General features: G+C 48.2%; 11 protein-coding genes across 11 annotated transcripts; 4 read left to right on the top strand and 7 right to left on the bottom strand.

Moving 5' to 3' along the window:
• Positions 1 to 459: 459 nt before the first annotated feature.
• On the top strand, positions 460 to 1,965 carry PVX_101260 (70 kDa peptidylprolyl isomerase, putative; the record flags this gene model as incomplete). Its single annotated transcript, XM_001613949.1, has 1 exon — positions 460 to 1,965. The coding sequence occupies exon 1, from the start codon at positions 1,057 to 1,059 to the stop codon at positions 1,963 to 1,965; it is 909 nt and encodes a 302-aa protein (XP_001613999.1). The 5' UTR covers positions 460 to 1,056.
• Positions 1,966 to 2,995: 1,030 nt separating this feature from the next.
• Positions 2,996 to 4,498, bottom strand: PVX_101257 (hypothetical protein, conserved; the record flags this gene model as incomplete). Its single annotated transcript, XM_001613948.1, has 1 exon — positions 2,996 to 4,498. One exon carries the CDS (start codon positions 4,496 to 4,498, stop codon positions 2,996 to 2,998), a length of 1,503 nt encoding a protein of 500 aa, XP_001613998.1.
• Positions 4,499 to 5,178: 680 nt separating this feature from the next.
• On the top strand, positions 5,179 to 5,750 carry PVX_101255 (hypothetical protein, conserved; the record flags this gene model as incomplete). The annotated part of the gene is made up of 1 exon (XM_001613947.1): positions 5,179 to 5,750. The coding sequence occupies one exon, from the start codon at positions 5,179 to 5,181 to the stop codon at positions 5,746 to 5,748; it is 570 nt and encodes a 189-aa protein (XP_001613997.1). The 3' UTR covers positions 5,749 to 5,750.
• Positions 5,751 to 5,966: 216 nt separating this feature from the next.
• Positions 5,967 to 7,767, bottom strand: PVX_101250 (hypothetical protein, conserved; the record flags this gene model as incomplete). The annotated part of the gene is made up of 2 exons (XM_001613946.1): positions 6,499 to 7,767; positions 5,967 to 6,341 (listed from the first exon to the last, which is right to left on the bottom strand). Exons 1-2 carry the CDS (start codon positions 6,994 to 6,996, stop codon positions 5,967 to 5,969), a joined length of 873 nt encoding a protein of 290 aa, XP_001613996.1. The 5' UTR covers positions 6,997 to 7,767.
• A 4-nt stretch (positions 7,768 to 7,771) lies between these two features.
• PVX_101245 (hypothetical protein, conserved) lies at positions 7,772 to 9,994 on the bottom strand (the record flags this gene model as incomplete). Its single annotated transcript, XM_001613945.1, has 5 exons — positions 7,772 to 7,893; positions 8,024 to 8,528; positions 8,694 to 8,761; positions 9,488 to 9,607; positions 9,792 to 9,994. The coding sequence occupies 5 exons, from the start codon at positions 9,992 to 9,994 to the stop codon at positions 7,827 to 7,829; spliced, it is 963 nt and encodes a 320-aa protein (XP_001613995.1). The 3' UTR covers positions 7,772 to 7,826.
• A 2,182-nt stretch (positions 9,995 to 12,176) lies between these two features.
• Positions 12,177 to 14,577, top strand: PVX_101240 (rac-beta serine/threonine protein kinase, putative; the record flags this gene model as incomplete). Its single annotated transcript, XM_001613944.1, has 2 exons — positions 12,177 to 13,213; positions 13,347 to 14,577. 2 exons carry the CDS (start codon positions 12,177 to 12,179, stop codon positions 14,575 to 14,577), a joined length of 2,268 nt encoding a protein of 755 aa, XP_001613994.1.
• A 1,244-nt stretch (positions 14,578 to 15,821) lies between these two features.
• PVX_101235 (hypothetical protein, conserved) lies at positions 15,822 to 17,587 on the bottom strand. The gene is made up of 4 exons (XM_001613943.1): positions 16,971 to 17,587; positions 16,660 to 16,791; positions 16,408 to 16,525; positions 15,822 to 16,224 (listed from the first exon to the last, which is right to left on the bottom strand). The coding sequence occupies exons 1-4, from the start codon at positions 17,432 to 17,434 to the stop codon at positions 16,153 to 16,155; spliced, it is 786 nt and encodes a 261-aa protein (XP_001613993.1). The 5' UTR covers positions 17,435 to 17,587; the 3' UTR covers positions 15,822 to 16,152.
• A 1,070-nt stretch (positions 17,588 to 18,657) lies between these two features.
• On the bottom strand, positions 18,658 to 19,731 carry PVX_101230 (hypothetical protein, conserved; the record flags this gene model as incomplete). The annotated part of the gene is made up of 1 exon (XM_001613942.1): positions 18,658 to 19,731. The coding sequence occupies one exon, from the start codon at positions 19,729 to 19,731 to the stop codon at positions 18,658 to 18,660; it is 1,074 nt and encodes a 357-aa protein (XP_001613992.1).
• Positions 19,732 to 20,821: 1,090 nt separating this feature from the next.
• On the bottom strand, positions 20,822 to 22,348 carry PVX_101225 (hypothetical protein, conserved; the record flags this gene model as incomplete). The annotated part of the gene is made up of 1 exon (XM_001613941.1): positions 20,822 to 22,348. The coding sequence occupies one exon, from the start codon at positions 22,346 to 22,348 to the stop codon at positions 20,822 to 20,824; it is 1,527 nt and encodes a 508-aa protein (XP_001613991.1).
• A 795-nt stretch (positions 22,349 to 23,143) lies between these two features.
• Positions 23,144 to 25,173, top strand: PVX_101220 (hypothetical protein, conserved; the record flags this gene model as incomplete). Its single annotated transcript, XM_001613940.1, has 1 exon — positions 23,144 to 25,173. The coding sequence occupies one exon, from the start codon at positions 23,144 to 23,146 to the stop codon at positions 24,584 to 24,586; it is 1,443 nt and encodes a 480-aa protein (XP_001613990.1). The 3' UTR covers positions 24,587 to 25,173.
• A 447-nt stretch (positions 25,174 to 25,620) lies between these two features.
• PVX_101215 (myosin A tail domain interacting protein MTIP, putative) lies at positions 25,621 to 26,804 on the bottom strand (the record flags this gene model as incomplete). The annotated part of the gene is made up of 1 exon (XM_001613939.1): positions 25,621 to 26,804. The coding sequence occupies exon 1, from the start codon at positions 26,248 to 26,250 to the stop codon at positions 25,621 to 25,623; it is 630 nt and encodes a 209-aa protein (XP_001613989.1). The 5' UTR covers positions 26,251 to 26,804.
• Positions 26,805 to 27,413: the final 609 nt, after the last annotated feature.

The raw sequence follows: 27,413 nt of genomic DNA, 5'->3' as shown, positions 1-27,413 counted from the left end.
GAACTTCGCCTAGGAGCTATTTGGCTGCGCCTACCGTGGATATGTGGGCCCACGGGGAGAAGTGGCCTCGACACGACATCGACCGGTATGGTGGCCGCTAAAGAGGCCTTCAAAGCGACCGTCAAGGTGATCGCCCCACCCCCATAGTCATCATTGGCTTCATAGAGACAACTGCAAGGGGAGACGAAACGGGAGAGCGCAATTAAGCGAACGAGCGAGGGCCTCCCAACTTCGTAGCGTCACCATTGGGGCACTCGCCTCATCATGGCAGAACGCCTGTTCAGCTGAAAGCGCCCCACCGATGGCTGGAGAAACGGTCCAAGGGTGGGGCGGCTCAACTGCATACACGCATAGGTGTTTACATATGCAGTGAATTTGCGCCTGCCCCGTACACTGCACCAGTTCGTTCCTTTTTGCATGCGTTTTTATTTTTTTTTTTTTTTTTTTTTTTTTTTTCCCAGGATCAGTTAGCTCACATCAGTGCAGTGCGTCCCCCCCCAGTAGCTATTCAACTTCCACATCGAACGTTAAAAAGTTTCCCACTTAACTTTTACAAAAGGGACTCTCCAAACGTTTTTGCTCACCCTTCATATTCCGCACGTTGATCATATTTTAATACATCTCTCCCTGTAAGAAAAGGAATATTCCCCTCCCCAGTGCACTTCTTTTCCCAGAGGTGAATAATTATATCCCCCTACCGAGTAACCCTACCTCCTCTTTTATTTTCTCCGCCACTTTTTCGCGTACGTAACTACCCCTGTGAGGAGTACCTTCGACTGTAGGTCCTCTCCCCCCGAGTGAAAATCGCAGGGCGCGGCTAAATTGTAAAGTGCAAGAAAGCGGGGCCCTTCTAGATTTGTTCATTTCGGCTTGATTATCTCTTTTGCAGTGGGACCTCTTCAGAGTTCCCCTCAGTTGAAAAGTTAGCACTGGTGCAGGGCGTTGAACAGGGCTACCACCGCGATAGAGTTAACGCCTCAAATAGGGCTACGCCTCAAATAGGGCCTCGCCACAAATAGGGCTACGCCGCGAATAGGGAAAGACCCCCCAACGACGATGGAGCAGGAGACCCTCGAGCAAGTGCACCTGACGGAGGACGGCGGAGTGGTGAAAACGATCCTGAGGAAAGGGGAAGGAGGAGAAGAAAATGCGCCCAAGAAGGGAAACGAAGTGACGGTGCACTACGTTGGCAAGCTAGAAAGCAGCGGGAAAGTTTTCGATTCATCTCGCGAAAGAAATGTGCCCTTCAAGTTCCACCTAGGACAAGGAGAAGTGATCAAAGGATGGGACATCTGCGTAGCATCGATGACGAAGAATGAAAAGTGCTCAGTTCGTCTGGATAGCAAGTACGGCTACGGAGAAGAAGGCTGCGGAGAAAGCATTCCGGGAAACAGTGTGCTCATCTTTGAAATAGAGCTAATCAGCTTTAGAGAAGCGAAGAAAAGCATATACGATTACACAAACGAGGAGAAAATCCAAGCGGCATTCGATTTGAAAGAAGAAGGAAATGACTTTTTTAAAAAAAATGAAATTGACGAAGCTATCTCCAAGTATAAGGAAGCACTCGACTTATTCATACACGCGGAAGATTGGGATGGAGATTTGGCTGAAAAAAAGAAAAACATTGAAATCATTTGCAACTTAAATTTGTCTACATGTTATAATAAGAGTAAGGACTTCCCCAATGCCATCGCGCATGCATCTAAGGTACTTAAAATTGAAAAAAATAATGTGAAGGCACTTTATAAATTGGGCGTCGCCAACATGCACTTTGGTTTTCTGGAGGTTGCCAAGGAGAACCTCTATAAGGCAGCTTCCCTAAGCCCCAACAACGTCGAAATACGCAACTCCTATGACGCCTGCCTGAGCAAATTGAAGGAGGCCCGCAAGAGGGACAAGCTCACCTTCGGCGGTATGTTCGACAAGGGCATTCTCTACGAGGAGAAGAAGAGCAGCGCGAAGTGAAGGGAGGCGGAGTGAGGCGAAGCGGTTGAGGGGAAGCAGTGTGATGCGAAGCGGTGGGGTAGCTGGGGGAAGCGAAGCTGAGGAACGCTTGGCGGAACGGCGCGGGGGAACCTCCCCATGTACAGATATGCAGAATACCCCCGTGGAGTGCCCCCTTTCTCCACACCGCATCGCTGCTGAGAGGTGAGACCCTTCCGAGGTAAGCTCACCACAGTGGGTGTGCCCCTCTGCAGTGTTTCATTTCCCACTGGTTAAGAAGTTGGACGAGTGGGGCGCCAACCAGCTATCGTGCGTGATGGTGAGGGAGCGGCGGCGCGTCGTCTCTGTGGCAACGCCTCCCCCATGTTCTCTAACGTATTACAACGAAGCGGTCAAGAAGTGTCTACGTGTTCAAATTGGTATGGGTACATAATATATGCGTGCGTGCACCCATCCGGGGTAGGGGCAGCCCCCATAAGAGGCATCCCTCCTATGAGGCAGCGCCCCTATGAGGCGCCCCCAACTGTGGAAGCTGCTTCCCCCCGAAGTGAACAATCTCCGCCTCTGTCTGGGCAGAAATGGGGGGACATCCCTCCACGCGCGTTGACAGGCCCCGCTACATTTTGCCGCCATGCGTGCGAACATTTTTAATAACATTTTTTGGGACAAGCATGTATCGTTGCCGAGCGTATGATGGCATCTTCACATGATGGCGGCTTCACACGTTTGCTTCTTCACATGATTGCTTCTTCTCCCCCCCTACGTCCACGCGATGTACGCGCCGAACAGGGGGGGCCCAACGAAAAAATAAAGCAAATTCGCGAGCAGGAGCAAGTTCCACCTCTCTGAGTACTTGAGCTGGTAGGCGTAGTGGGCGTAGAAAAGGGGGGAGCTCGCGATGAGCCGCAGGATGATCTGCAGGGAGGGGTGGGAGAATAAGGAGAAGTGGTGAATTGGTAAGGTTGCTATGTGGCGGCATGCTGCGGTGTCCTTTGCCACACTCGACAAGGAATGCTTGCGGTAGGGGGAAGTGCCCCGCGACTTCGCCGCTTCATCGCTTCGCCGCTTCATAGCTACGCCGCGTGCTCACCTCGCCGTGGGCAAACAGCAACAGGTAGAGGCACAGCACGCCCAGGTGGAGGACCCCCCCGAGGAAGGGGCTAAGCAGGAAAGAAGCCTCCCCCCCCCGGGGGAACTTCCGGCACAGAAAAAAATCATACACAGCATGAAGAGACACAAAATAAACGGGCAAAGCATACAGCACACCGGCACTGGGCGATCTGACCACTTTTAAAAACTTAACACCCCAATACTCACGCTGAATGTAACTGTAAATAAATGGAATGGTTTTCTTGCACCAGGGTCTACGAATCAGTTGGTCTTCAACACGGGTGTACCTCTCCCCGCTTGCATACTCAAGAGGGTTTGCCCAAAATGATAAAAAAAATTTGTGAAACTGTTTGCGCTCCTCTCTCCACTGGTCATCATGTCCCTGCACGCAGTACAAGTGGTAGGCGTAGAGTTGAAAGGTGAGGAGGGGCAGCACCACGAGAGCTGCTTCGAGGAGTGCCTTTGCCCAGTGGAGGGCAAACTGCAAGAGGGTCCCTTTGTATGGGAGGCGGCTCAACGTATGCCCTTCGTCTGAGGAGCAGCTCAACCTCTTCGCTTTGACTGCCCTGTCTCCCTCCCCCCCGCGAGGTAACACCCCTGCGCAGTGCACGCACAACGCGCACGATCTCAAGTTGTGCACGAGAAGAGGAATTAAAAATAAAATTCCGTTGGACCTGAAGAAGGACGCAAGGGAAAAGCACAAAACTGCCAACAGGTCGAAGGTGAAGCTCCCCTTGCTGACATTCAGGGAGCACTGTAAAAAGGTGAATCCCCACATGGAGAGACAGCAAAAGAAACTCTCACTGTAAAAACTGCTCATGTGTATACTGCCCATGTTGACGGTAAATAGAATGGCTGCCAGGAAGCTCAGGCGGCGCGAGTCCTCCGCACTTTTAACACTCTGCATGTAGGTGGCCCCTTTCTTTGCGCTCTCCTTTTGGGAAGACACAACACCCATAGGTGTTGCCCCTACACTGAGGGAGGTATACACAAATAGGTACAACCCAATGGCGGAAAAGGCAAAAAAAAAATTATTAGCAATTATGGCGATTAGCATATGCATTGTGCAGGTACTCACATGGGGGAACCCCCCCTCCAACAGCCTTTTTAAGGAACCTACTACGAAAGGAAGTGCAGGGAAAAAGGCATGGTTCTGCTCGTAGAGATACTCCGTCTCGTTTAATGATAAGCGTAAAAAATACTCTCCATCCCAGGAAGAAAAACATTTTACATAATTCCACAGAGAGGAGTTTTCTCCTTCGCAGAGCAGGTCATTCGTAGACTTGTAACTGTTTATCAGTTGTGACCATATGATGGTGTACCCTGCAGTGAGTGCCCGGACTATGAGGGCAATCGTTGCAACGGTTAGCACGTCGGCGGCCACCTTCCGCTTTGTCCTGGCTGCCTCCTCCTGCTGCGGCTTTGCTCTCCCCTCGTCTTGCATAGTTGCAAAGAATCCCCAGGTGCGCACTTCCACAACGGGGGTGAAATCACGCGCAGTTTCGCTGTGCCTTCCTCACCACTTGGTTTCCTTTCCTTTGCGTGCACCTGTTTAATACCCCTCTGGTGGGCCTAACCGGAGCCGCGGCGCAGTTTTGCCGCCCCGTTTGTGACCTCCCCTGGGAAGAAGCTCCTCTGCGCGTCCTCTTGGTGTCTTCAAAAATGGGGAAAAGGCCAAGCGCACCGCATTGTTTTCTTACTATGTGGGGGGAAAAAATCTCCCAACTGGAAAACGTCAAGTGGCGTGCCGCGCGGGGGGTTACTTCGGCAGCATAGCTGTATTGTGGGAAAAAAAAAAAAAAATATACGCCCCGGAGTAGTGGCGCATTTGTAAGTTTTCTTCTTTTTTTCCTTTTTTTTTTTTTTTTTTTTTCCTTTTTCTTGGCTGACGCGCGGCCAAACGGAGTGGATCCATTTCAGAAGAGCCTCCCTGAGGGGGACCCCTTTCAACGAAGTTGCGCAACTTAACTGAGAAGAAAATTCCGACGGCGCGGCAACCCGTGCAGGCGAGCGATGCGGCGGTGAAGCCCTTCTGCGGTAAAGCCTTCTTCGCCGCAAAGCCTTCTTCGCCGCTAAACCTTCGCCGCAAAGCCTTCTTCCCCGCTAACCTGCGCTGTGGCAAGGATGGAGGAAGGGGACCAGGCGACTGACGCAGCAGAGACCAGTGCGCTCGCTGCGAACACGCTGACTCGAGAAGAACAGCCCGACGAACGGAGCAAAAACGAAGTGACGCTGCTCGAAATAAAAAGGAAAGTCCAAAACGAGAAGGAGGCACAGAAGGACGACAATAAACAGAGAAAGTTCAAAATAATTAATTACACATCCAAGGATAGTCTTGTGAGCAAAGTGGAAAAGGAATTCTTCCTTTTCTTTTGTTTCCTCTGCGGTTTTAATTGCCTAATTAGCGAAACAGACGTTGCAGATTTGCCAAGAAGGAAGACTGACGGATCGATCATATTTCCCTTTAAAAAAATTGTTCACAAAAAATATTATAAAACGAAAAAGGAATGTATCCTCATACGAAGAAGGGAAGACGCGTTGGAAGTTCAGTTTCGAATTCTATGCAAAGAGTGTGGCGTTCCCATTGGGTACGTTAACAGCCTTGCCGATGACAACGCGTACGTTTATTACTATGACTATTCCTTCGTTCGCAGCCAGACGAAGTCGCGCCTTTTTAAGGACGTCTCGCTGTGAGGCGGTCGTTTAACACTTTTTTTTTTTTTTTTTTTTTTTTTTTTACAAAACGGGACGAATCGAATTCTTCACTGGAGTGCACACACCTCCCGCGTGGCCTTCCTTTTCGTCTTTCCGTTCGGACAACTTTTCAGCAGGCTGCGCCACAATGCGTTTGTTTCGCCTGATACGTTCGTTAATTCGCTTTCGCTGCTTCGCTTTTAGCCCCTGCCGAAACCCTACCACACGTCCTCTCCCCGCAGCAGAGGAAGAATGTCATATTTGCTCTCCTTTTCCTCTCCCACAAACTCGTGGTGGGCGCTACTCTTCGCTTCGTCCTCCTTCCTCCCCCCATCTGTGCTCTTCCCACCATCTGTACTCCTCCCTCCATCTGTACTCCTCCCTCCATCTGTACTCCTCCCTGGGGGGGTACTACGAACTGCCTGACCAGCACCCTCCACCCCGGGCTGGTACTTCTTCTCCGTCGTAGAAGTTATCAAATTGCTGACGTTCGGTTCGAGACTAACCTCCATGTTGAAGAAGCCTACTCTTTGGATGGACCCCCTGACTTCCTGCGGGCCTCCCTTCTTGGCCCGCGTGCTGGGCATGATGACCTGCGTGAACGGGGGGGAGAAAGAGAGAGAAGTTAAGGGGTGGCTCCTTTAGGGGCGCCGTGCAGCGAATTGGTGCGACGCCCCCCCTGTCACTGCCACGAATACTCCGCTAACGTTGCCGCTACGTAGCCGCTACGCAGCCGCTACACAGCAGTACCATTTTCCCCATGGACCACGTAGTCACGCCCCCGTAAATGATCAGGATGTCCCCCACCCGGAAGAAGTACTTGCAGCTTCGCGGGTTGTTAATTTTGGTCACGTTGGATGGGCCTGCCGAATTCGACTGGTTCGCTGTGATCGTACCGCTGGGCGGCTTCTTGCCCACGTCGTGGGGGCCCCTTACATGCTCAGTCACCGTGCCGCTGCCCACATGGTCGCTCAGGTTGAGAGGAGCGGAGCTGTGCCACTCCACCGCATCGTCCAGGTCATCATTAAACACGTCGACACTCTTTCTGGTGAGCTCCTCTTCTATGAGCGAGCGAGGGATACACAATATGACCGCCCCGCTTATGTCTGCCACTAGGTAGTGGTATTTCACTACGTTGTTTATGTGGTCTGGGGGGTCCTCCACAAACTTCACGATGAGGCACTGCACGCACAGGTTGCTCATAAGCGGCTTCAGGTCCTTAATGGGGAAAAAAGCTTCTTCGGGCATTCTCCACCAGGTTAACGGGTGAATAGGTCAGCAGGGGAATGGGTGAACAGGTCAACAGGTCAACAGGTCAACAGGCCAATCGCTCAATCGGTCAACATGCCGTGCGCGGGGCTGGCCGCCCACTCGCCGCCAACTCACCGCGAACCTGCCAAGATGGCCGAACTGGAAACTTTCCCGATTTACACTTCTCTACGACGGACACGGGAAGCGGAGGCGCCCTGCCCTTTGCTCATTTTGGGAGGCTCCCCACAATTTTATAAAAAAGGGGGAAATTCTCTTACATAAAAAAATAAAATAAAAAAATAAGTTAAATAAATAAATGAATAAATAAGTAAAAGCGCAAAAAGGAAGCTACGCACTCCCTTTGCCGCTCATACGGTGAAGACCAGTGCCGATGGGGCAGCGGTGGGGAAAGCCATTTTTTGCCACGTGAAATAACATAGCCATGGGGACGGTGGAACGTGTCAAATAAAACAAGGGGGGGTTACGCGGGGGAGAGAGGCGTTCCTTCCCTCGCAGTGTCACCGGCAGAGCGAACGGGGAAAAAAGCTGTGGGGGAATCCCTCTCCGCGGCCATGCGTGAGAAGAAGGCAAAACAAAAGTGAAGCTACACAACGCTGCAGGGCAAGTCGGCGAGACCTTCCCCTTTTGAGGAAAACTCTGAACAAATTCTGGCCGCCCATATGGCGCGAAAGCGATGTATGGCAACATAAAAAAACGGACTTGCGCAAAAGAGCGCGGATGTGTTTTTTTTTTTTTTTTTTTGCTACTTTATGTGTGAGTGATCTGACTGCGGCGAATTCGCCCAGGTGGGCACATCCCCGCGCGCGTCATGTCTCCGGAATTTTTGTTATAAACAGGTGGGACAGAAAGTTCAGGTTAAAGAAGAAGAAGGGCCTGCGAGGGGGCGCGAATGGGGTGGGAGCAAATATACACGCGCGGGTACGTAGAAGTGCATACGCATGCACAGACACGCTCACGTTTGCGCACACTCACTGACGTTCACGCATAGTGTCGCGCCCCCCACCTGTACTGCCGGTTTTTGATGTTGAGGGTGTCCTCCGAAGAGCTGAGCTTCAGCTTGGACAAAATTCTGAAGGACATCCACTTGAGCATGTTGTTGCTGGCGCTCAAATAATTTTTCAGGCGCAACTGAATGATATTTTTATACTTAAATGGTTCGCTTAGAGACTCGGGGTAACTTATTTCGATGACCCTTTCACTTTCATTAAATGTATATTCACCTATCCTAACCATTTTAACCAAGCCGTTTTCGCTCTCCCCCTGGAATTTTATTAACCCCTTTATCAAGGCATCACTTGGCACGGACAAATCCCAATGCTTTAACTTGTTGTACGATATTTTTAGGGCTTCCAAAACTTCCTTTTTGTTCACCTCGGAGCGCATCACCAGCACTTTGTTCGAGTCGTTGATGAATAGGAGGTAGCGGAAGTAGGTCACTACGCATGGGTTGTAAATGACTCGGTCTCTGTCCTTCGGGTCCAGGTGTATGTTGCCGATGTCCTTCAGGGCTGTCGTTTCGGGGGTGGGTGGGGGCGATCAGATCACTGTGAGTGGCGCATAAGGGCGGCGGCGCGTAAAAGTTCGCACACGTGTGAACGTATGTGCTTGTTCACACGCGCGTAGCTCTTTTGCGCCTGCGTCGGGCGCTTTTCTTCGCCTTTTCAGCCACTCACATCTTATGTACGTGACGCAGCTGATGTAGACGCCGTCGTGCCGGATGCGGGGGTACTCCAGCAGCAGCCTGCAGGGGGGGAAGCGGAGCGGATGTGCGCAGGGAGGGTCATCTCAGCCATTCGGCTCGTGCGTTTGAGAATTTTTTGTGTTTTTTTCTTTTTCGATGGAATGCAACTCATCTCCCCGCGGGCACACCTTTTGAAGGAATTCCCGTACGCCCTGCTCTTCTCCTCACAGTTCTGGAAGTTCCTCTCGCACAGCCGCTTATATTCGCCTTCAACCGACACATGGGAGTGTATGCCTTTGCAGGAGAAGAGGAATCTGCTTGTAGGCCCATCGCAGAGGAAGGAAGAAAAAAAAAAAAAAAAAAATGTATGAACGGTTCATACGAAGTTGTGTTCTCTCTTATGTCTCCCATTTTGGCACAAGTAAAGCTCGCAGTTAAGGGGGTGTTCTCTCGCGGGTGGAACGTAGCACACATTCAACGTGGCCACGCTGACTGGCCCCAACGGACAGAACTGTCCCCCATCGCATACGTGTACGTATGTATGTGTGTGCAAAATGAAACACTGTAACACGCGCAATGGGGAACTCGCTTGCAAGGTGAAACTGTGCAGGAACGCTTTAACTGCAATTTATGCATTTTATCTTCCATTCCTCTGAAATGTGCCTCCCACATGTTGTCTACCTTAGTGGAGGTCACGCTCTTATGCGTGTGATGGGAATCCCCTTTTGGGAAGCTCTCCCCCCTCTCACTTAGCAAAAAGAAAGATGCACATAACGCCGTGCTAACCTATGGAGGGAGTAAAAATCCAGGAACTTTATAATGCCAAAAAAATTTTCTGTTAATATGTTAATCAAGTAGGCATTCTGCTCTCTCGGAGTGGCTTCTTCTACAGGTTTGCTTTTTTCACTGCATTTTGCGAAGGTGGGAAATGGTGGAGCGTGTTGGCGGTGGCGTACCAATGCGTGAAAGAAGGGTGTATTAAAATGAAAAGGGGGAAAAAGCGGAAGATGATCGCTCATCAGGCAGACAAAACGAATTGCCCTCTTTACATGAGCACCCCAACGTGCACGCTCAACTGACGCAACCGTACCTACTCTCGTCATTATCGTTGATGTACAGTTTGAGGACATTTGGGTAAAGCTTGACAGCTTCTTGGTAAAATTTGGTTGCCTTTAAATAATTTTCATCACGCTCATGGTTTAATGCTTGCAGGAATAATTTTTTTGCTTTTTCCTTTTTTGAGTTTATGCAATTGGTAGACTTGTCGGGGGGCTGTTTCGTTTGTTCGAACATTTCTCTAATTTGTGGGGGTACTTAAAACGGGGGAAAAAGACGCAAATTGTGGGGATTTTTGACGGTACGTCCGTAATACGTCTGTGGAACGTCGGCGGGGTGAGCCCCAGATCGGCTGTGTCCACCGGAGGGACCCATGCCAAGACGCCTTACCAAGTTGACAGATTGAATGCGTTTCCAACCGAAAAGGAAGAAAGAACAAACGGGCGCTGCGCGCGAAGACGAACAAGGTGCGTTTTGCGAGGGGCTCCGTTGAGCAGGTGCAAACTGGCACGTGTGTATTCTTACGTGTGGGGGCCTACATGCGTATGCTACATGTGTATGCTACATTTGTATGCCACATGTGCATACCTGCGTGCACCCCCACATACGCGTCGGAGTGCTTATCTACGTAAGCCGCATGCACGTTGTGGACATGTGCGCACGGAAAACACCCGAAAGGGCTGCTTTTAAAAAAAAAAAAAAAACGCAAAAAAATTTTGCAACACCCAAAAATGATTTGTTTGCCGAAAAAAAAAAAAAAAAAAAGCGAAAGGTCAAAAGGTCAAAAAATCAACTGAGCCTACTTCACCAAATGGGGCTTGAAAAACGGTTTGCATTTATGTGATCTAAAAAGGTGAGTACACTAAAAGGGGGAAAAAAAAAAAAAAGAAAAAAAAAAGAGGAGGCAGTAAAACTCCGCAGCTTGCTTATTCCCCCGTGAAAAGTTCAAAAAAAAAAAAAAAAAAAAAGTCAAAAAGGCACTTTGTCGAAGCATAAAAATGGGTGTTATAACCAGAAGGGCGCGCAGAAGGAGCCAGTTGCATATTCGCCATACACATGTGCCTTCACGCGTTCGCACATAAGTACGCAATCCTCACGCACATACTCAACATCCCCCCCCCTTCCCCCCAGCTGGTGCGTGCGTGCGTGCACATGCCCTCTTACATGCACAAAAGTTGGCCCATTCAAACCTGCGGGAAAAAAGCCAAATGTGCATTTGTGCATTTGCGATTGTGCCTGCAAATGCTCGCCATTTTCGCGTGTGCGCGAGTTTGCTTCGATTTTGCTTCCTCCAATTTGCTTCCTCCAATTTGCTTCTTCCATTTTGCTTCTTCCAATTTGCTTTTTCCAATTTGTTTGCTTCTCCTTCAACTGCGTTTCCAGCAAATTTTCAAAAAAGTATGTACACAAAAAATGTACCCTTATTAATTTTCGCTTCATCCCGTATATACTCCCCACATCCCTTTAATTCCCGAACTTCCTTCGTCCGCCAATATCAGCTCGCACGTTAAGGCCAACTTAAGCGGCAGCTTTTGTGGCAGCTTTGTGGCAGCTTTGTGGCAGCTTTGTGGCAGCTTTGTGGCAGCTTTGTTGCAGCTTTAGTGGCATATTTAGCGCCAGCCTTAGCGTCAGCTTAACTTTTTCACCCCCCACGACTGCCTCCACTCCCTCCGCGCGTTGCACGGTTCTCACGCCGGCCGCGAGTCTGTTCGCCGCATTTGCCACATTCGTCGTACGCGCCAGCCGAAGTGTACTCCCCTCCCACCGCTTTATTTTTTTTTTTTTTTTCCTTTTTTTTCTTGCACGGCTTAAGCGCGTAACCCAGGGGAAAATAAACGAAAGTTATTTCACCAATTCTGCTGGGATAATTTTTGCCAAAGCCGCGTCAAGCTTTTAATTTTTATGATAATGTCCAATTCGTTTTCATGTTCGTGACTCCCACCATTGAGAGTTAATTTTTTAAAAATAAATGTGCAGCTTCCGTTGGGATTCCCCCCGCCGCCCGCTTGCCGCTCCAGTTTGAAGAGCCAGCGGGTTGTTTGTCCCTCGAATATTTGTTCATTTTTTTCACAAAAAAAAAAAAAACAGAGGAAAAAAAAAACAGAGGAATACAGAAAAACTGAGGAAAAAAAAAAAAACAGAGGAATACAGAAAAAACGGAGGAATACAGAAAAACTGAGGAAAACAGAAAAACTGAGGAAAACAGAAAAACTGAGGAAAAGCAACCCTGCCATTTGGAGCGTATGCCGATTAAAAATCCCCCCAAGTGTTATACGAACATTCCTCCTCCTTTGCACACCCCCCCCTATGTGATGTACCATTACGTACATACACAGATAACTGCAACGAAGAGGCACGCCGCACCTTCGTATGAACGTGCACACACGCAGCGCATAGAAGGACCTGTCCCCACCCCAAAATGAGTCACATGAAGTTTTTTAAATATTTCTCGGAAAAGAATAGGCAGAAGAATAACGCCCCCCCGGAGGGCTCCTGCGGCATGTCATTTCACAAAAAGAGGTTTCGAAAGTATTTGAACTTTTTAATCACCAGAACGAAGGGCAAAAGCAAAAAAATAATTACCAACAAGAAGAACAGCCTGGAGGAGGATGAGCAAAGAGGCGAGAAGAACGGCTGCATCCCTCCAATTGAAAACAGCAACGCGCAACAGAAGTCCATCAAAATGGACGCAAATGGAAAGCATGCAAGTAAGGCAACAAGTGCAAGTTATGCGAATAAGGCAACAAGTGCAAATTATGCTAATAAGACAAACAGCGCAAGTTATGCTAATAAGGCAAATAACGCAAATTATGCTAGTAAGGCAAATAATGCCAACATTTTAAAAAAGAAAAATTTTGATGACATTTTCGCGCCAGGCAAAAACCTCAAAATGAGCAAACACAGCAACTGCATTATGCACAAGGCAGGGGCGCGCAGTAGTGTGGAGAGGACCAAATTATTTAAACTAAATTACGATTATCACAACAAAAGGAGGGGACATTTATTCAAGTTCCCATTTTTAAAGAGAAATAATTGCAAAGGGGAGGAAATTGAGGACTTCATACACATGAACACGACTGCAGGACTTGAGTTTTCGACGGATGCCCAAATGAACAATTATAAAAATCAGGTAGACAGATATGCCTGTGCACATTCGTATGGAAACCGAAACATTTGCAAAATGTACGCCAAGGGGGGAAAATTTCAAAATTCGAAAAATACGTTTGGAGAGAGTGGAGAGAATGGAGACATGTTCACCAATAACATGTACATGTATGCAAAGACCATCTTGGAGGACGAAGGTCGGGGGGGGTTGCACAAGCAGAAGTCGGGCACCCCCCTTAAGAAGGCCCAAGCTGCCAAGTCGCCCAAGTTCAAGGCGTTCAAGTCCAACTACTGGACCTTCAGGAGCAGCGCGAAGAACAAGCCCCGCGAGGAGGAAGCGGCCCGCCAGGGGTTAGAAGAGCGCGCACGTGTGGGATTCTCCCTATTTGTCTGCATCTTCCAACTTGTGCAACTTCCAATCGTCACGCATCTTCCTCGTTCGCATACCCTCATGTGTCCCCCCTTTTTTTTTTTCCCCACGCAGGGACGGCCTCACCTCGAACCCCAACGGAAATGTCTGCTACAAGGACAACATGGCGAACGCGGCGAACATTTCCAACACGACCAACTTCACCCTGATGAACAGGAAGGACAAGAGCAGCCGCGTCTTCAAGCTGAACGACGACTGCCTGTTCCTGCACGACGAGTACGAGAAGCAAAAGAAGGGGAGGTTCAGGAAAACGCTGTCTCTGTCCTATGGAAGGAGAAAAAAATCGCTCAGGCCAGACAACTTCACCTTCTTAAAGGTAATCGGCAGGGGCTCATACGGAAAAGTGCTGCTTGTAAAGCATACCCAAAACAACAAGCTCTACGCCATGAAGATACTCAGAAAGGAAAACATCATTTCACGAAATCAGTTGGAACATACCAAAATTGAGAGGAATGTATTAAAATGCGTCTCTCATCCGTTTATTGTCAAATTGTACTACGCCTTTCAGACCACCAAGAAGTTGTATTTCATATTGGAATACTGCCCAGGGGGGGAATTATTTTTTCACCTATCCAAAATGAGAGAGCTTACCGAGGAAGCGGCCATCTTCTACACTGCGGAGATCATCCTAGCTTTGCAGTACTTACACAAGCTAAACATAATTTATAGGGATGTGAAACCAGAAAATGTGTTGCTTGACGAAATGGGCCATATAAGGCTAACCGATTTTGGCCTTTCCAAGGAAGGAATTTCTGACAACAATTCTGCCAGGTCGTTGTGTGGTACCCCCGAATATTTAGCTCCAGAAATTATCGACCAATGTGGCCATGGGAAAGCTGTAGACTGGTGGAGCCTGGGCATCATGCTGTATGAAATGTTAACTGGGAGATTACCGTTTAACAGTTCCAGTAGGGCTGTCCTGTTCGAAAGAATCAAACACGAGACGTTGAGGTACCCCTGCTTCCTATCCCCCGATGCTGTAGATTTGCTAAAGAAATTATTTGAAAAAAATCCCAAGAAAAGATTAGGGTCAGGAGTTACCGACGCAGAAGAAATTAAGAACCACCCTTTTTTTAAAAATGTCAACTGGGATGATGTCCTGAACAAGAAGGTGAAACCGCCTTTCAAACCCCCCCTGTTTGACCAAATGGACGTTCAAAATTTCGACAAGGAGTTTTTGTGCATGCCGCTGCGGTACTCGGACAAGTTTGACAGCAACCCGATTGCCGTCAAGTCGCAGAAGAGCTACATGATCAAGGGCTTCAACTACAGTTTGTACGACTAGTTGGCGGGGTGCACAGGCAGAGGTGTGCGTGTCGCGGCGACATGGCTAGCCATTTCGCCAAATAGCTAGCTAGTCACCCAGATAGCCATTTCGCTCCAGAAAAAAGCGCAAAAGTGGAAAAAAAATATGAACAATTTTTTTTTTTTTTTAAAATAGCTCAAATGTTCATATTTTTTTTAAGTGTGCGCAAATGTTACGACTGGTGCATTTTGCACACACACACATATGCATACACCCATTCGCGATGTTGCTTTTATGTGGCCCTTCACAGCTGGGAAGCGCGCATATTAGTTACTCCCCTGTTTCGTTTAATGCTTACACGGTTTGCTCCTTTTAAGTAACCATCCTGCATTATGTTAATTTTTCTTTTTTTTTTGGTAAGTTTGCATTTTTAATGTTCACTGCGCAGGCCCACAAAATCGTGCCCCTTTGGACACGAACTTGCCTGCGCGGTGTGTCTGTTTTCGTTTGGCCGACCCCCCTTTGGTTGACCGCCCTATGTTTGTATAGTAGCTGCCCATCATTTGTGAGCCCCCCGGGGGGGCCCTTCTCCATGTTGTATTTTTAACAAGAAAGTGTTCCCCCTTTCGCATGTGTATGTTTATGTGATGTTCCCCGCTCGCCGTTTGATTTCCTCCACACGTGATGCCTCACACCGCTGTTTATTTCTTTTCATGGGTGGGCCTATACAAATAAGTATGCATGACGTGCCAGTGCTGCTGTACCCGCAGCATGTTGGACGCGTGCTTCGCATGCATAAATGAAGGTCTTTTTTTTTTCCCTTTTCATGACGTTTCCAACAGGTGAAACAGCCCCATGGTACATTCGAGGCAATGTGCCTTTTTTTAAATTTTTTTTTTCCGTATAGCTTATTTTTTGTTACAGCCATTTTTTTTACCCCTCTTTAAGTTGCCTTAACAATTAATTAAAAGGTTTATCAATACGTATAACGTTGTGCGAGCTAAGCAGGTTTTAACAAGAAGGCAGTGTGGAGAGAGGCACTGTAAGGATATAAAAGGCAATTCGCCCCTTTTTTTTTCATCTGGGGAGTAACACACCAGCTGCTCTGTTATATTGGCAGAACGGGAAAGAAAGAAGGCAAATAACGGGTATGTTTACGCAGTGCTGTTGTGCCTATCGTGCTGATATCTGCAGGGGAGTGGTCCCCCACTAGCACTTCCCCCCCTCGCGCGACTTGCCATGTGGGCATCTCCACTTTGTCCTTTTTTTTTTTTTTTTTTTCTAAATTAAACTTAAAATGTTAGAAAGGTGAGAAAGTTTTTCGCTTACATGTGCGATGACGTATGTGCGTTCCATACGTATGCCCTGCCAAATATAAGTGCATCGACATACGTGCACCTCGTGCATCTGTACACATGTGCACATTTACACAGATCGACAAAAAAGCTAAACTGTTAAGTGGAACCTCTTGGAAACGAAATTAACAAAAAAGTTGTTCCCCTTTTGCTCAAAAAAAGAGAAAAAGACTTAAAAAGTATTTTAATGAATGAACGACGTCCCCCTTGATGAGGGGAGGGGACTGGGTTTCACGAAAAAGGAGCCACTCGCAGATGGCTAGTAAAATTTCTGTAAAAGCTCCACCACTTCTTCAATGTTGCTGTTCTTTACAGACCCGCTGCAAATTTCCTGGAAGGAGAGGGGGAAAAAAAAAAGAAAAAAAAAAAAAAAAGGCATATGTGGGTAGTGTGCGGAGTGCACTGATGTCCCTCAAACAGCAACAAAGCAGCTAACAAGGCAGCTAACGAAGCAGCTTACGCAGCAACTAACACTGCCACGACGCTGCTTGCCCCACCGCGAAACGGCACTTACCGTATGACATGGCGCCTTTTCAAATCGAAAGAATTCCGAGTTGGTGCCCAGGAAGCATTCCGTCTCGTCGTTGTAGTCATCATCCAGGCTGTTATATTTTGACATTTTTAAAATTTCGCTGCAAGGGGGGGAGGCGGTTAAATACCAAAAGTGTGCATAATAATCTGTTTGGAGAATTTGAAAAAAAAGCTGATTCGTAAAATGGGGTGGGCAACAAGGCGATATATTTATCGCATCTTCCTGTTGACTTACATTTCCCTCTCCAAGTCCTCCTTAATGACTTGCTTCGGGCGCGAGTTGCACAGGTCCGTCTTGTTGCAAAAGATGATGAGGGGGATTTGCTTTTTCACGACGACTTTGTTGGTGTACAGCTCGAAGAGTTTCCTGCGGGGGGGGGGGGGCGGTGTGCGAGATGTGAAGCGGTTTGCGGGGGGAGAAGCGGTTTTCGACTCTTCCCAGTTTCCAGTCGGTCTGCCGTTTCCAACTGAAGGGTGCCCTGTGGAGAGTAATTTGGCGTCCAATCGCTCACTCGCACTCCCACACCCGCCGCTCACAGTGCTTACTCCGCAACGACTTTGAGGGCCTGCCGATCCGAGCAGTCCAAAACGTAAACGATGACGTTGGTGATGCTGAAATACTTGTTTAGGGCAAAGGACAGTTTGGGGTGCCCAGGAAAGTCCACAAATCGAATGCACTTCTTCCACTTGTTATTCTTCAAACTTATAAAAGCCACATTTTCTTTCATAGAAGGAACGGTCGTACATAATTTGTCTGTTTTTAATTTGAAAAGGAAAGTCGTCTTCCCACTGTCACATGGACCCAACAGCAAAACTATTTTGTTTGGTTTCGATCCTTTGCAAAAAATGCTACAGAGAATCACGATGAGGTAAAACAGAAATGCCAAAGCGAACAGGATGGAAATGATAAACAGCAGGTTGTGGAACTCGTTCAGGTTTATGCTGTATTTCATTTGGTAGGATTTCATTTTGTGTACTGCTTCCTTCAGCGCGCTCAGCAGGGCGTCCATCTTGGAGGTAAGCGGTTCGCCGTTAGCTGTTGCGGTTACGGTTTGCAATTTGCCGCTTTGCCAACCTCTGGCTTGCTAAGCAGAGGCAAACACCACCAATCGCGTGCTCACCCGTTTGCGCTTCGCACAATATGACCTCTTCGAGGTGTCTCCTTTTTCCGCTTCGCCAGTGGCGTCAACATGTGGGTCTGCCTGGGGTCCTCCTCGCTCCCTGCGTTGCTAAGTGGCAGCCAGTAATGCCACCCCGGATGGTCACGCGAGTGTGACAGTACAAGGGTCAGCCTGATTTACCCCCAGCGGGAAGCAATCGCATCGATTAGTAGCGACCCCCGATGGCATACTGCCTTGTTTTTTCGCTCCTAGCGGAAGGCAGCCACTCGTATGAGCGGTTTCGCAGGGGGGGCAAAAGGGAAACAAAAAAGGTACATAATACGGAGTGGCAACAAAGGAGGTACATGCAGAGAGGCAACAAAAAGGTACATACAGAGTGGCAATAAAAAGGTCATATAATGGGCGCAAAAAAAATTAAGGCGCGTAGCAGTAGGGGTGACTCTTACGGCTGTAGCCATACGCGAAAGGCGAAATAAAGTTACGCCGTTATCCGGTTTGTTTGTTGTGCTGTTTGCTGTGCCGTTTGCCGCTTTCTTTGCTGCGCGATCGTCGGTGATCCATCTCCCCATTGTCATCTCCCCGTCGGTGGAAATTCCCCCGGGGCACAGGTTAAAGTCGTTCCACCGCCAAGATGAAAAGCTCAGAGTTGGTCAAATCGGGCACCACGTAAGGCACAGTACAGTTTAAAAAAAAAAAAAAAAAAAAAAAAAACACGTATGGAAAGGATCATTATGTCAATTTTGCAAATGCCGCTTCATCGCAGTGGAGAATTAAAATTGGCAACCCTGCGTTTATTCATCTTACGCACCCATTCCCTTTTTTGTAAAACGTTTTCCCTTTCGCATGCTATCCTGCTGAAGTGTGGCGTGTAAATGAGTGGCTCCCCCGTCCCATAACTGGGTGACTTTTGCGCAGCTCATTTTTGCCTGAACGTGGTCATCCCTATGGTAGTCCGAACTGTTGCCACGTCGAAAATGGGGCACCCCCTTCCACTGTATGTGCGTGTGCGGAGGGAACTTTCCGTCCCCCTTTTCTCTTCATCTTTGTGTATTCCTGGGAAGATTCACGTCTCCCACCTGAGGATACCACCAAGTTGATGATGATGCCCCCCGCTAGGCCTTCACCCAAGCCATCTTGTCATCCGCCATGGAGCGGCGCACGATGTTACTCTTCCAGTGCTGATTCTTAAAGCCAATGGTTTTGAGGGACACCGTAGAGGGCGTAAACTTGATTAACACATAATTGTCTTGCAGATTGTCCGAAATGAGGTAGGACCATCGGTCCGTCCAAATTACTTTCCTAATAACCTCATTTTTAATAATAGAAGCGGACCCCGTCAACGTTACATACACATTCTTCGTGTCATCCGAGTACAGCAGACTCACCAACTCGTTCCTACGTTTTAGGAAATCGTAAATCTCCGTGTTTTTGCAGATGCAGAAGTAGACGTAATTCAGGGGCAACTCCGCTGGGGACTTCACCTTCATCATTCGCTGCATCAGCGGTTTGTTTAGGGATAAAAATATTTTGGTCAAGTCGTCCGTTGTGTTTGAATGGCGGTGGGTGGGCCGCTCCCCATTGGGCAGCTCTCCATTGGGCCACTCCCCATTTTGCCGCTCCCCATTTGGGGCGGTCCCCCCGGAGGCTAATTCTGCCTTGAGCGCGTCTTCTGAGATTGGTTCGTTCACCACGTCTGCCGAGATTGGCGTGTCCTCCCCCCCCCGCTCGTAGTTCACCTCGGAGTCCTCCGGCCCCAAGGGGTCCACGAAAAAGGTTTTAATTTCGCCACCCTCCGAGTACACACAGAAGCATTTCGAATTCCCCCTGATCAGCTTGAGGGCCTCTTCAATTATTTCATCTGAAGACTCGAATGTGACGTTCAGCTCCTCCAGTTTGACGCTCTCTATGTACTTAAACAGGTACATAAGGCCCACGATGGGGATGCTCTGGAAGGCTATAAAAATGAACAGCCTTTTAAATTTCCCCCTTTTATTCTTATACCCCTTTTGGTTGCTCTCCCTTGGTGGTTCCTTCTGTTCACTTCCCCCCGAGTAGTCCCTCTCTTTCACGTTTTTGGTCCACCCCCTCTCCATCAGGGGGTCCTTATCCGTTTTTAGGATTTCCTCAATTTCGTTTTTTATGATGTCATTTTTTTCGCTTTTAAAAAAGAATCCCCGTCGTTGCATTTTCGCCAAGCGGATTACTCTTTGCGGGGGTGCCCGGGTGTATACGCTCCTCCCCATGTCCACTTGGTGCGTCAGTTGGCGCGTCACTTGGATTCCTCCCCGGAGCGGTCCGCTCCACCGGGTTGTGACTCCCCTCCGCAGGCTATTCATTTGGTGCGCGGTTAAACGGGGGGCCTTTCCTCACACAAATGGGCATACATATGAATACGTACGTGTGCGTATAGAGGTACACCCATTTGTGAGGGCAACGATGCAAGCTAGCTGGGAGGACCAACCCGTATGCGGTCATAGCGTGTTCTCCTCCCCCTACACAGGGGCGAAATGCACGACGATGTGTAGATGTACACCAACGTGCAGGTGCATACCGACGTGTAGGTGCACATATGCCCTTACGTAGGCAGGGGTACTCTCCCCCCCGACGTGCCGCTTAGCCACGCCGCTTGCAGTGACGTGCCTTGTTGGGGGACCCCTGCGAAAGCCCTCCCGGTGGAATGCTGCACGAGTGAAAGGGAATCCACCTATCAGTTTAGCCACTCAGGTTTGCCGCTTCCACAACGCGAAGGCAAACAAATTATGCAATTCGCTGGCCCGACCACAACATGTGAAGCCGTGTTATCTCTTTCCAAATTAGCCACTCCTTCGCAGTTGTTTGTTTAAAAAAAATAGGCCAACCATCGCGGGGACTTTCTCTCCCACTTTGCAATTTTTGCCCCGGCATGGATTGGCTTTAAAAAAAAAAAAAAAAAAAAAAAACACAAATTGCAAATCGGGACGACAAACGTGTAGGGGGGGAAATGCCAACCGGGTGAGGGGAACTGAACGGGAAGGAACCAGCGCGCGCAAGAAGCGGTAGATGTGCCGCCAACTGTGCCTCACCCGGTTCATAATTTCTATGCCTGGCGTGGTGAAAACTCGCTCTTCAAAGCTGTTAACTGTTCGCTCGCTTGGGGGGGGCACGAACTGGGTGGTAACAAAAAAAATTAAGCTGTGCGGCGGTGTGGAGTCCCCCCCACATGGCCACACCACCGCGCGGCTCAGTGACTGCTTCACCGCGCAACCGCGCAACCGCGCAACCGCTTAATGGACTGCCTCACAAATCGGACACGTTGTTCAGGTAGGCCACCTTATCCCGGTGCTGCTTCAGCTTGAGGGCCTCGAACCTCCTCTTTTCAAAGCCGTTCCCCCTCACAACGCCGTCCCACCTGTAGCCGGCGAGGATGTTGAACCTGTTGTAGGGGGACTGGTACCGACACGTGGCCTTTGCGGGTTGCTCCGTCGTGACATCCAAATACTCATTCATGGGATCCTCCTTCCTCTTCATCTTCCTTAACTGTGCATCGTAATCAGAATCGTACTCATAATTTATAATGTTTTTTTTTTTTGCCAATTTGTCATTTTGCTCTAAGTTTTTTTTTCTCATTTCTTTTTGAACCAGTCCACTTCCCCATTCTAGTTCCTTCGAGTCTTTGCTTCTTTTTTTTTTTTTCTTTTCCCCTCCTTCTTGGTCTTCTTCTCCCTCTCCTCCGGTCTTTCCACGTCTCCTATTCGTGGCATTCATCTCGATCTTCTGTTTGCTGACCCATTCCTCCCTCGAGATGATTTTCCCTCCTTTGTCCCTGTAGATCGTGGACCCTACGTTTTGCTTTTTGTTCTTTTCGGGGGATCCACCTGCTGGGTTTTTTTTGCCTTTCCCCCAAGGTGGCGGGGCTTCCCCATCCTTACCCGCTTCGCTACTGTCCTCATCTCGCGTATCATCCTGGGCATCGCTACCGTCTTCACCGCCGTGATCGGAACTGGACGCAGACCCGGGCCGCTTCCCCCCTGCGCGGCTTCGCAACCGTCGCGGGGGAGACAAATCGGAGTCACTCCCACTTCCGCTTCCACTACGGCTTCCTCCTCTCCCACGATTTTTTAACCTCCTCGGGGGCGACAAATCGGAATCACTCCCACTGCCGCTACACCTTCTTCCCCCCCCACCACCACTTCTTAACCTCCTCGGGGGAGACAAATCGGAGTCACTTCCGCTTCCACTACGACTTCCCCCCCCACCACCACTTCTTAACCTCCTGGGGGGCGACAAATCAGAGTCGCTCCCACTTCCATTACGACTTCTCAACCTCCTGGGGGGAGACCCCCCTCCAGGGCCATGCCTGGAAAAGTCACTACTTTGGGAATCCCCCCCAGGTGATTCATCACCGCTGTGGCCGCTTCCACCAGTAGATCCTCCCTTTTGCCCTCCCCGCCTACATCTGTCCTTTCCTCTGCTCAAACTGAACTTCTTAACACTCGGCTTGCGCAGCTCTCCCCTCGTTTTTTCCGTCAACTTCCCTGTTGGGAGTTCCCCATTCAAGCTTCGAAAAATTTTCTTTTTGCTTTCCTTTGATAGGTTTACAATTTCTTGGTTATTCTCCCCCATAACGGTTATGGGTATGTCGTCGGAGCTTTGGTCCGACTCCTCCCCCAAGAATGGGTCATCTTCCAAGGGGGTGTTTCCTCTATGTGAATGGAACTGCCTGTCCTCTTCTTCAGTGTCATGTATTTTTACACAACTCTGTTTGCTCCGCTTGTCCTTTTTCGGCTCCTTCCCCAGGTACCTCTTCCGCAGGTATTCTTCCATTGCGTTCCCACATGGGGGGGGGAAGCGCCCACGAATTTGGGGACTATACTTGCTAAGCTCAGCCCCCCGCACTCCTTAATTTCGTCTACCCTCCAGTTTTAGTACTCACCAAGAGGGCAAATGTTTAGGCGTCCCTATACTTTTACGCGTGGGAGAGAAGCACCCACCTCACCCAACATTGTAGTTTATCAAAATTGGTTACTAGCTATTATGGCTATTATGGTTAGTTTTTTTTTTTTTTTTTTTTTCTCCCTTTTATGCGGTGCCAAAATCGCAGTATGACTCTCACGTGCTGCTCAGCAGTGGGGCGCGGCAAAAAAAAGGAAGCAAAGAAGCAACGAAGTAGCGAAGTAGCGACGAGGCCAACTGCGCAACGGCGAAAGGACAAAATTGCCTCAGGACGACCCCAGTGCGCACGTCCTCCAAATGGTACAAAGGGAAAAGTGAATTGTTCTTTTTTTTTTTTTTTTTTTTTTTTTCCCGCTTCACCAAAGCAGCAACGGAGTTTAGCATCCTCCCACCACATGGCAATACCACTGTTCGCCCGCTTTGCCAAATCCGAACGGGTAAGGCAAATGTCCCAGGGCAACACTTCTGGGGGGGATGGTGATGACGTGGCCGTACTCTGTGCCCAAGGGATATTGCTCCATTTGAAATAGAAAAACCCAAGTGAGATAAGCACAAAGGAGGGTGCATACATTTTCTGGCCTGCCGAGAAAACAACTTGTTCCCCATTTCGTTGTGTGCACTTGAGGAACGCACAGGATGTAGGCCCCCCAAGTGTAGAGGACCAAAATGGCAAAAATGACACTCAGCAGATGGAGCTGCTGCCAAATCAGATCCTTCGCAAACGCAAAGTTCCAGAAAAACACAAAATTTGGTGAAGAACTACTCAAGTACCACCACGAGCAGTACGTGGATAAGGCCCACTCCAGACCAGACTTATATTTAAAGGGTAGCGAAAATAAGCATGCCCATGACAAAAGGTTAAGGAGGAACATCCCCTTCGTCTACAGTAATGAAGTTAAAAATTTAGGAGAGCTGAAAGGCAAGCCTCTTACCCTTGTCAACGTGAAGAACGAAAATGAGGAGTCGTTCGGGGTGGCTACGTTCAACCCCTATGCGCTAATCACCGCCAGGATAATAAGTACCAATGCGCTTTTTTCCGTTAACGTGAATTTCTTCGTGGAGCGGATGAGGAGAGCCTTGGCGTGGCGTTCCAAGGTGGTTGAGGGGGGGAGGCGCGCCAACTGGGGGGGAGGCCTCACCGGGGGTGAAAGACCCAACGTGTGTGAAGTGACCAACTTGGGGGGAGGCCTCACCGCGGGCGAACCGCCCCTACTGCCCAGCGACACGTGCTACCGACTCATCAATGGCGAAGGAGACAATCTCCCCGGACTCATCATCGACCGATACCATGACTACGTCGCCATTCAGCACCTAACCCTCGGAATGGAGTTGCTGGCTGCCACCATTAACGAGGCCCTCCTGGAGGTGCTAAACCCGAAGGCTATCCTATTCAGGAATGACAATAAGGAAAGATTAAATGAGAGGCTACAAATATACAAAAAAATTGCACACGGAAAATTACCTGAACAAGTCATGCTAACAGAAAATGATTGTTTTTTTTTTATAGATATGATCAACTCACCAAACACAGGATGGTTTCACAACAGAAGACATTTAAGGCAACTCCTCTCCGATTATGCATATGACAAAAAAATTCTGGACTTGTTTTCCTATGTAGGAAGCTTTGGAATTCAATGCGCAAAAAAGGGAAAGGCTAAAAAGGTCCTGTGCGTAGAGAAGGATAGCAAGTTTACCCAGCTAGCCAAAAAGTCAGCTTACCTGAACAACCTCACAAGTAGTGACATTGAATTTGTTTGCTCCGATGCAATTGCCTTTTTGGAAAACTGCAAAGAACTCTTTGACATTATCATTTTGGACCCCCCCAATTTAATCCCCAAGTCGAATCTCATCTTGTCAGGGACTAAAAGATATATTCAACTCATCCAGCTAGCGAAAAATTACGTCTCTTCCAATGGCCTACTGCTAATTATTTTCTCCACCAAATTGTGCTCCTATCAAGACCACATAAACATGATTAATGAGTCCTTTGTAGATTCGAATAGGACTGTTAGGATTGTCGGCCAAGGGCGCGCTTCCCCTGACCACCCCGCCGACTTGTCCCTCTACCTCTTCGCTGACTTCTACTGGTTCATCCTGCAGCTCTCCTGAAGGGGGGAGAAGCGGGGGTGGAGCGCAGGTAGCACTCAGTGAGGGATTCCTATCAGCTGTGCATCAGCGGTACATCAGCCGCTTATATCAGCCGCGTAGCAGAGGCGAATAAAGCCAGGTTAACTGCCCGCACGTGAGCCTCTTCCAGTCAGGGGGCCCCTCCTCCGTTCAAGTCCACCCACTGCTCCAGCACGACACCTTCACAGTTTTCCCCTCATGCGCAACGTTGCTGATGCGCCATTGTTTTAGTTCCTCGTTTGCTCGTTTTGCGTTGGCCAGGTTATCAGCGTGGCGAACTTGGCCAGTGTTTCCACACCAGTCAGTGCTGCCACGGTTGAAACGAATCGGGTGGACAGCCCTAAAAAGGTCACGCGGGCGTTCCCCTCCAAGAGCTCCCCACAATCTGTGTTGTCTATCACCAAATTTGATGGAAAAAGGGGTAAAGAAGTTCGCCTCCAGAAGGTGTCCTTTTTTTTCTTTCCCTTTTCCCCCCATTTCTTCTTCCCGTTTTCCAAATTTGCACGTTACGCGTATCGAAAGTTCGGGGAGTACACACACGGACGGATAACGCAACAAAAATGAGTCATGAAAAAAAAAAAAAGGACATCATCGGTCATAGCTTTTAATTTTGTTTCTTAAAAAAATGCGCAAAAAAAGCAATTGAGACGCAAGGCAGAATGAGTTGTAACACGGAAGGACGCGCACGACTTGCATGCAAAATATCAAGGCGCCGCTACAGCTCAACAGCGCAGTGACGCGGCGTCAAACGAATTAAACCAAATGGGGCGGCACAAGCGCTAGCCATTCTTCCTTTGCGCAGATGGCGTGTTGGCGCTGGTTATTTAAAAGAAGTGGTGGTCAGGGAACAAACGAAAAAAATGCTGAACGTTGCGGTTGAGGGGGGGTTGAAGAAGTAGAGGGTTAGGGATAGGCTAACCCTAACACTAACACCACTAACACTGCGACGATGACAGATGCGCTCCTCGACAGACGCGCTTCTTCCCAGCGCTTCCTCCCAGCGCTTCTTTCCTTTCCTACTGCAAAATATCCTCACAGAACAACTTGTAGTCGATTCGGTCCTCCGAGGAAAACGCATTGAGCGCGTCGTTGGCCTCCTGCTCGGTCAAGGCATCTCCCCAAGTTGTCAAAATGTTCCTCATTTGGTTTTTGGTCAAAAATCCAGAGGCGTTATTGTCGAAGTGTGAAAACATTTTAATCAGCTCTTCCATGTTGTCCCTATCGTGCACACACATGGCTAGGTATTCTAAATACTGCTCGTAGGTTAAACTGTCTCCATACAAATCTCTAACTTTCTTCTCGTCCAAGCTTGATGGAGCTAGTCCCAATTTCCTGGCATTTTGTGAGGCATCTTCTACGGATACTTTTCCATTGCTGCTCTTCTCATTGAACATAGTTTTGGCTTCACTTCGATCCACCTTTTCGTCTAACTCTTCTAAGCCTGCAACTGATTCTTCCGATTGTTCGGACTCTTCAAAATTTTCCTCCTCCACTAATATATTTTTAACCTCTGGTTCTGGTTGCCATTCGAAGCCTGGTCCCCACATGAAATAATTCAGTTCGGTGTCGTACGGGGCGATGGCTGATTCTGGGTCCGGCAAGTTGAAGTAGCACACGGGGCATTGCTTTTCCATTTTTGCGGCCATTTTGGGGAGTGGCGCGGTAGTGCGGTGAGAGGGTACGGCGGCTAACGGGTGACGTGCCGAACAAATAAACAAAGCAAACACGGGAAAGCGACTTTCCTCTTAAAAACAGCGAAAACAAAACAACAGTTGCGACGATGCGCTGCCTTCGTGCTGAAGTGTGGAGGAAGGGTGAGTCTTCTCACTTGCAACAAAAAGTGCCTTAAACAGACGCGCCTTTTCGCGGGGAGGGTACAGATGCACGCGTGTGTGCGTTAAAAACGGCACGGGTTTTTAAAGACTGCTAAAATTGAAAGAAAAAAAGGGGGCAGCAACGAAAAAGCGAAAAAAAAAAAGCGCAGAAACGTAAAAAAGCAGAAACGCAAAAACGCAGAAACGCAAAAACGCAAAAACGAATAAGCGAAGAAACTTAATTTTATGAAATAAATCAATTCACAAAAGGAAAAGTGTTGAGGATGTGTGCCACTTTCTTAATTGTGATGAAAATTTAATTTTACCTTTTACAACTGCAGTTAAACGGGAGACTTTTCAAATGTAACACCAGCCGTTACAACATCAAAAAAAAAAAAAAAAAAAAAAAAAAAATATATATATATATATATATATATATATATATATATATATATATAACGTGGGATGAATAAAGTAGAATGATAAAGTACCAAACGGATGGATAGATAACTTTTTTTTTTTATGAACGTGCAGGTATATTTTATATCTTCACATATTTACGTGCAAAAGGGTTGCCTTTTCGCTTGCACAGTAAAATGTGTACAGGTAAGGGTACATGTGTATATTCGCTTATGTTACACGTGCGCGCAGATGGGTAAATGGTTTTCTGCTTTTCTGCTTTTCTGCTTTTCTGCTTTTCTGCTTTTCTGCTTTTCTGCTTTTCTGCTTTTCTGCTTTTCTGCTTTTCTGCTTTTCTGCTTTTTTGCTTTTTTGCTTTTTTGCTTTTTTGCTTTTTTGCTTTTTTTGCTTTTTTTGCTTTTTTTTGCTTTTTTTTGCTTTTTTTGCTTTTTTTTGCTTTTTTTTGCTTTTTTTTGCTTTTTTTTGCTTTTTTTTGCTTTTTTTTGCTTTTTTTCTTTCCGTTTGTTCGTACTTCACCTGTGCTAGTTCCACACCCGAAGCTAACACCTGACGGTTATGTGTGCAAAATAATGAGC

This window comes from Plasmodium vivax, chromosome 14 (genome assembly GCF_000002415.2).
Source record: "Plasmodium vivax chromosome 14, whole genome shotgun sequence".
Lineage (NCBI taxonomy): Eukaryota > Apicomplexa > Aconoidasida > Haemosporida > Plasmodiidae > Plasmodium > Plasmodium vivax.
The sequence above is the reverse complement of the archived record's forward strand: the minus strand, read 5'-3'. Positions and strand labels throughout refer to the sequence as shown.

Excerpts from the sequence above, each read along its gene's own strand:
- PVX_101235 (XM_001613943.1), bottom strand. The coding sequence starts at position 17,434 with ATGGACGCCCTGCTGAGCGCGCTGAAGGAAGCAGTACACAAAATGAAA. Across the intron at positions 16,526-16,659 it reads GAGGACTTGGAGAGGGAAAT|CGAAATTTTAAAAATGTCAA; the intron begins GTAAGTCAACAG and ends CCCCCCTTGCAG. Across the intron at positions 16,225-16,407 it reads AAAAGGCGCCATGTCATACG|GAAATTTGCAGCGGGTCTGT; the intron begins GTAAGTGCCGTT and ends CTCTCCTTCCAG.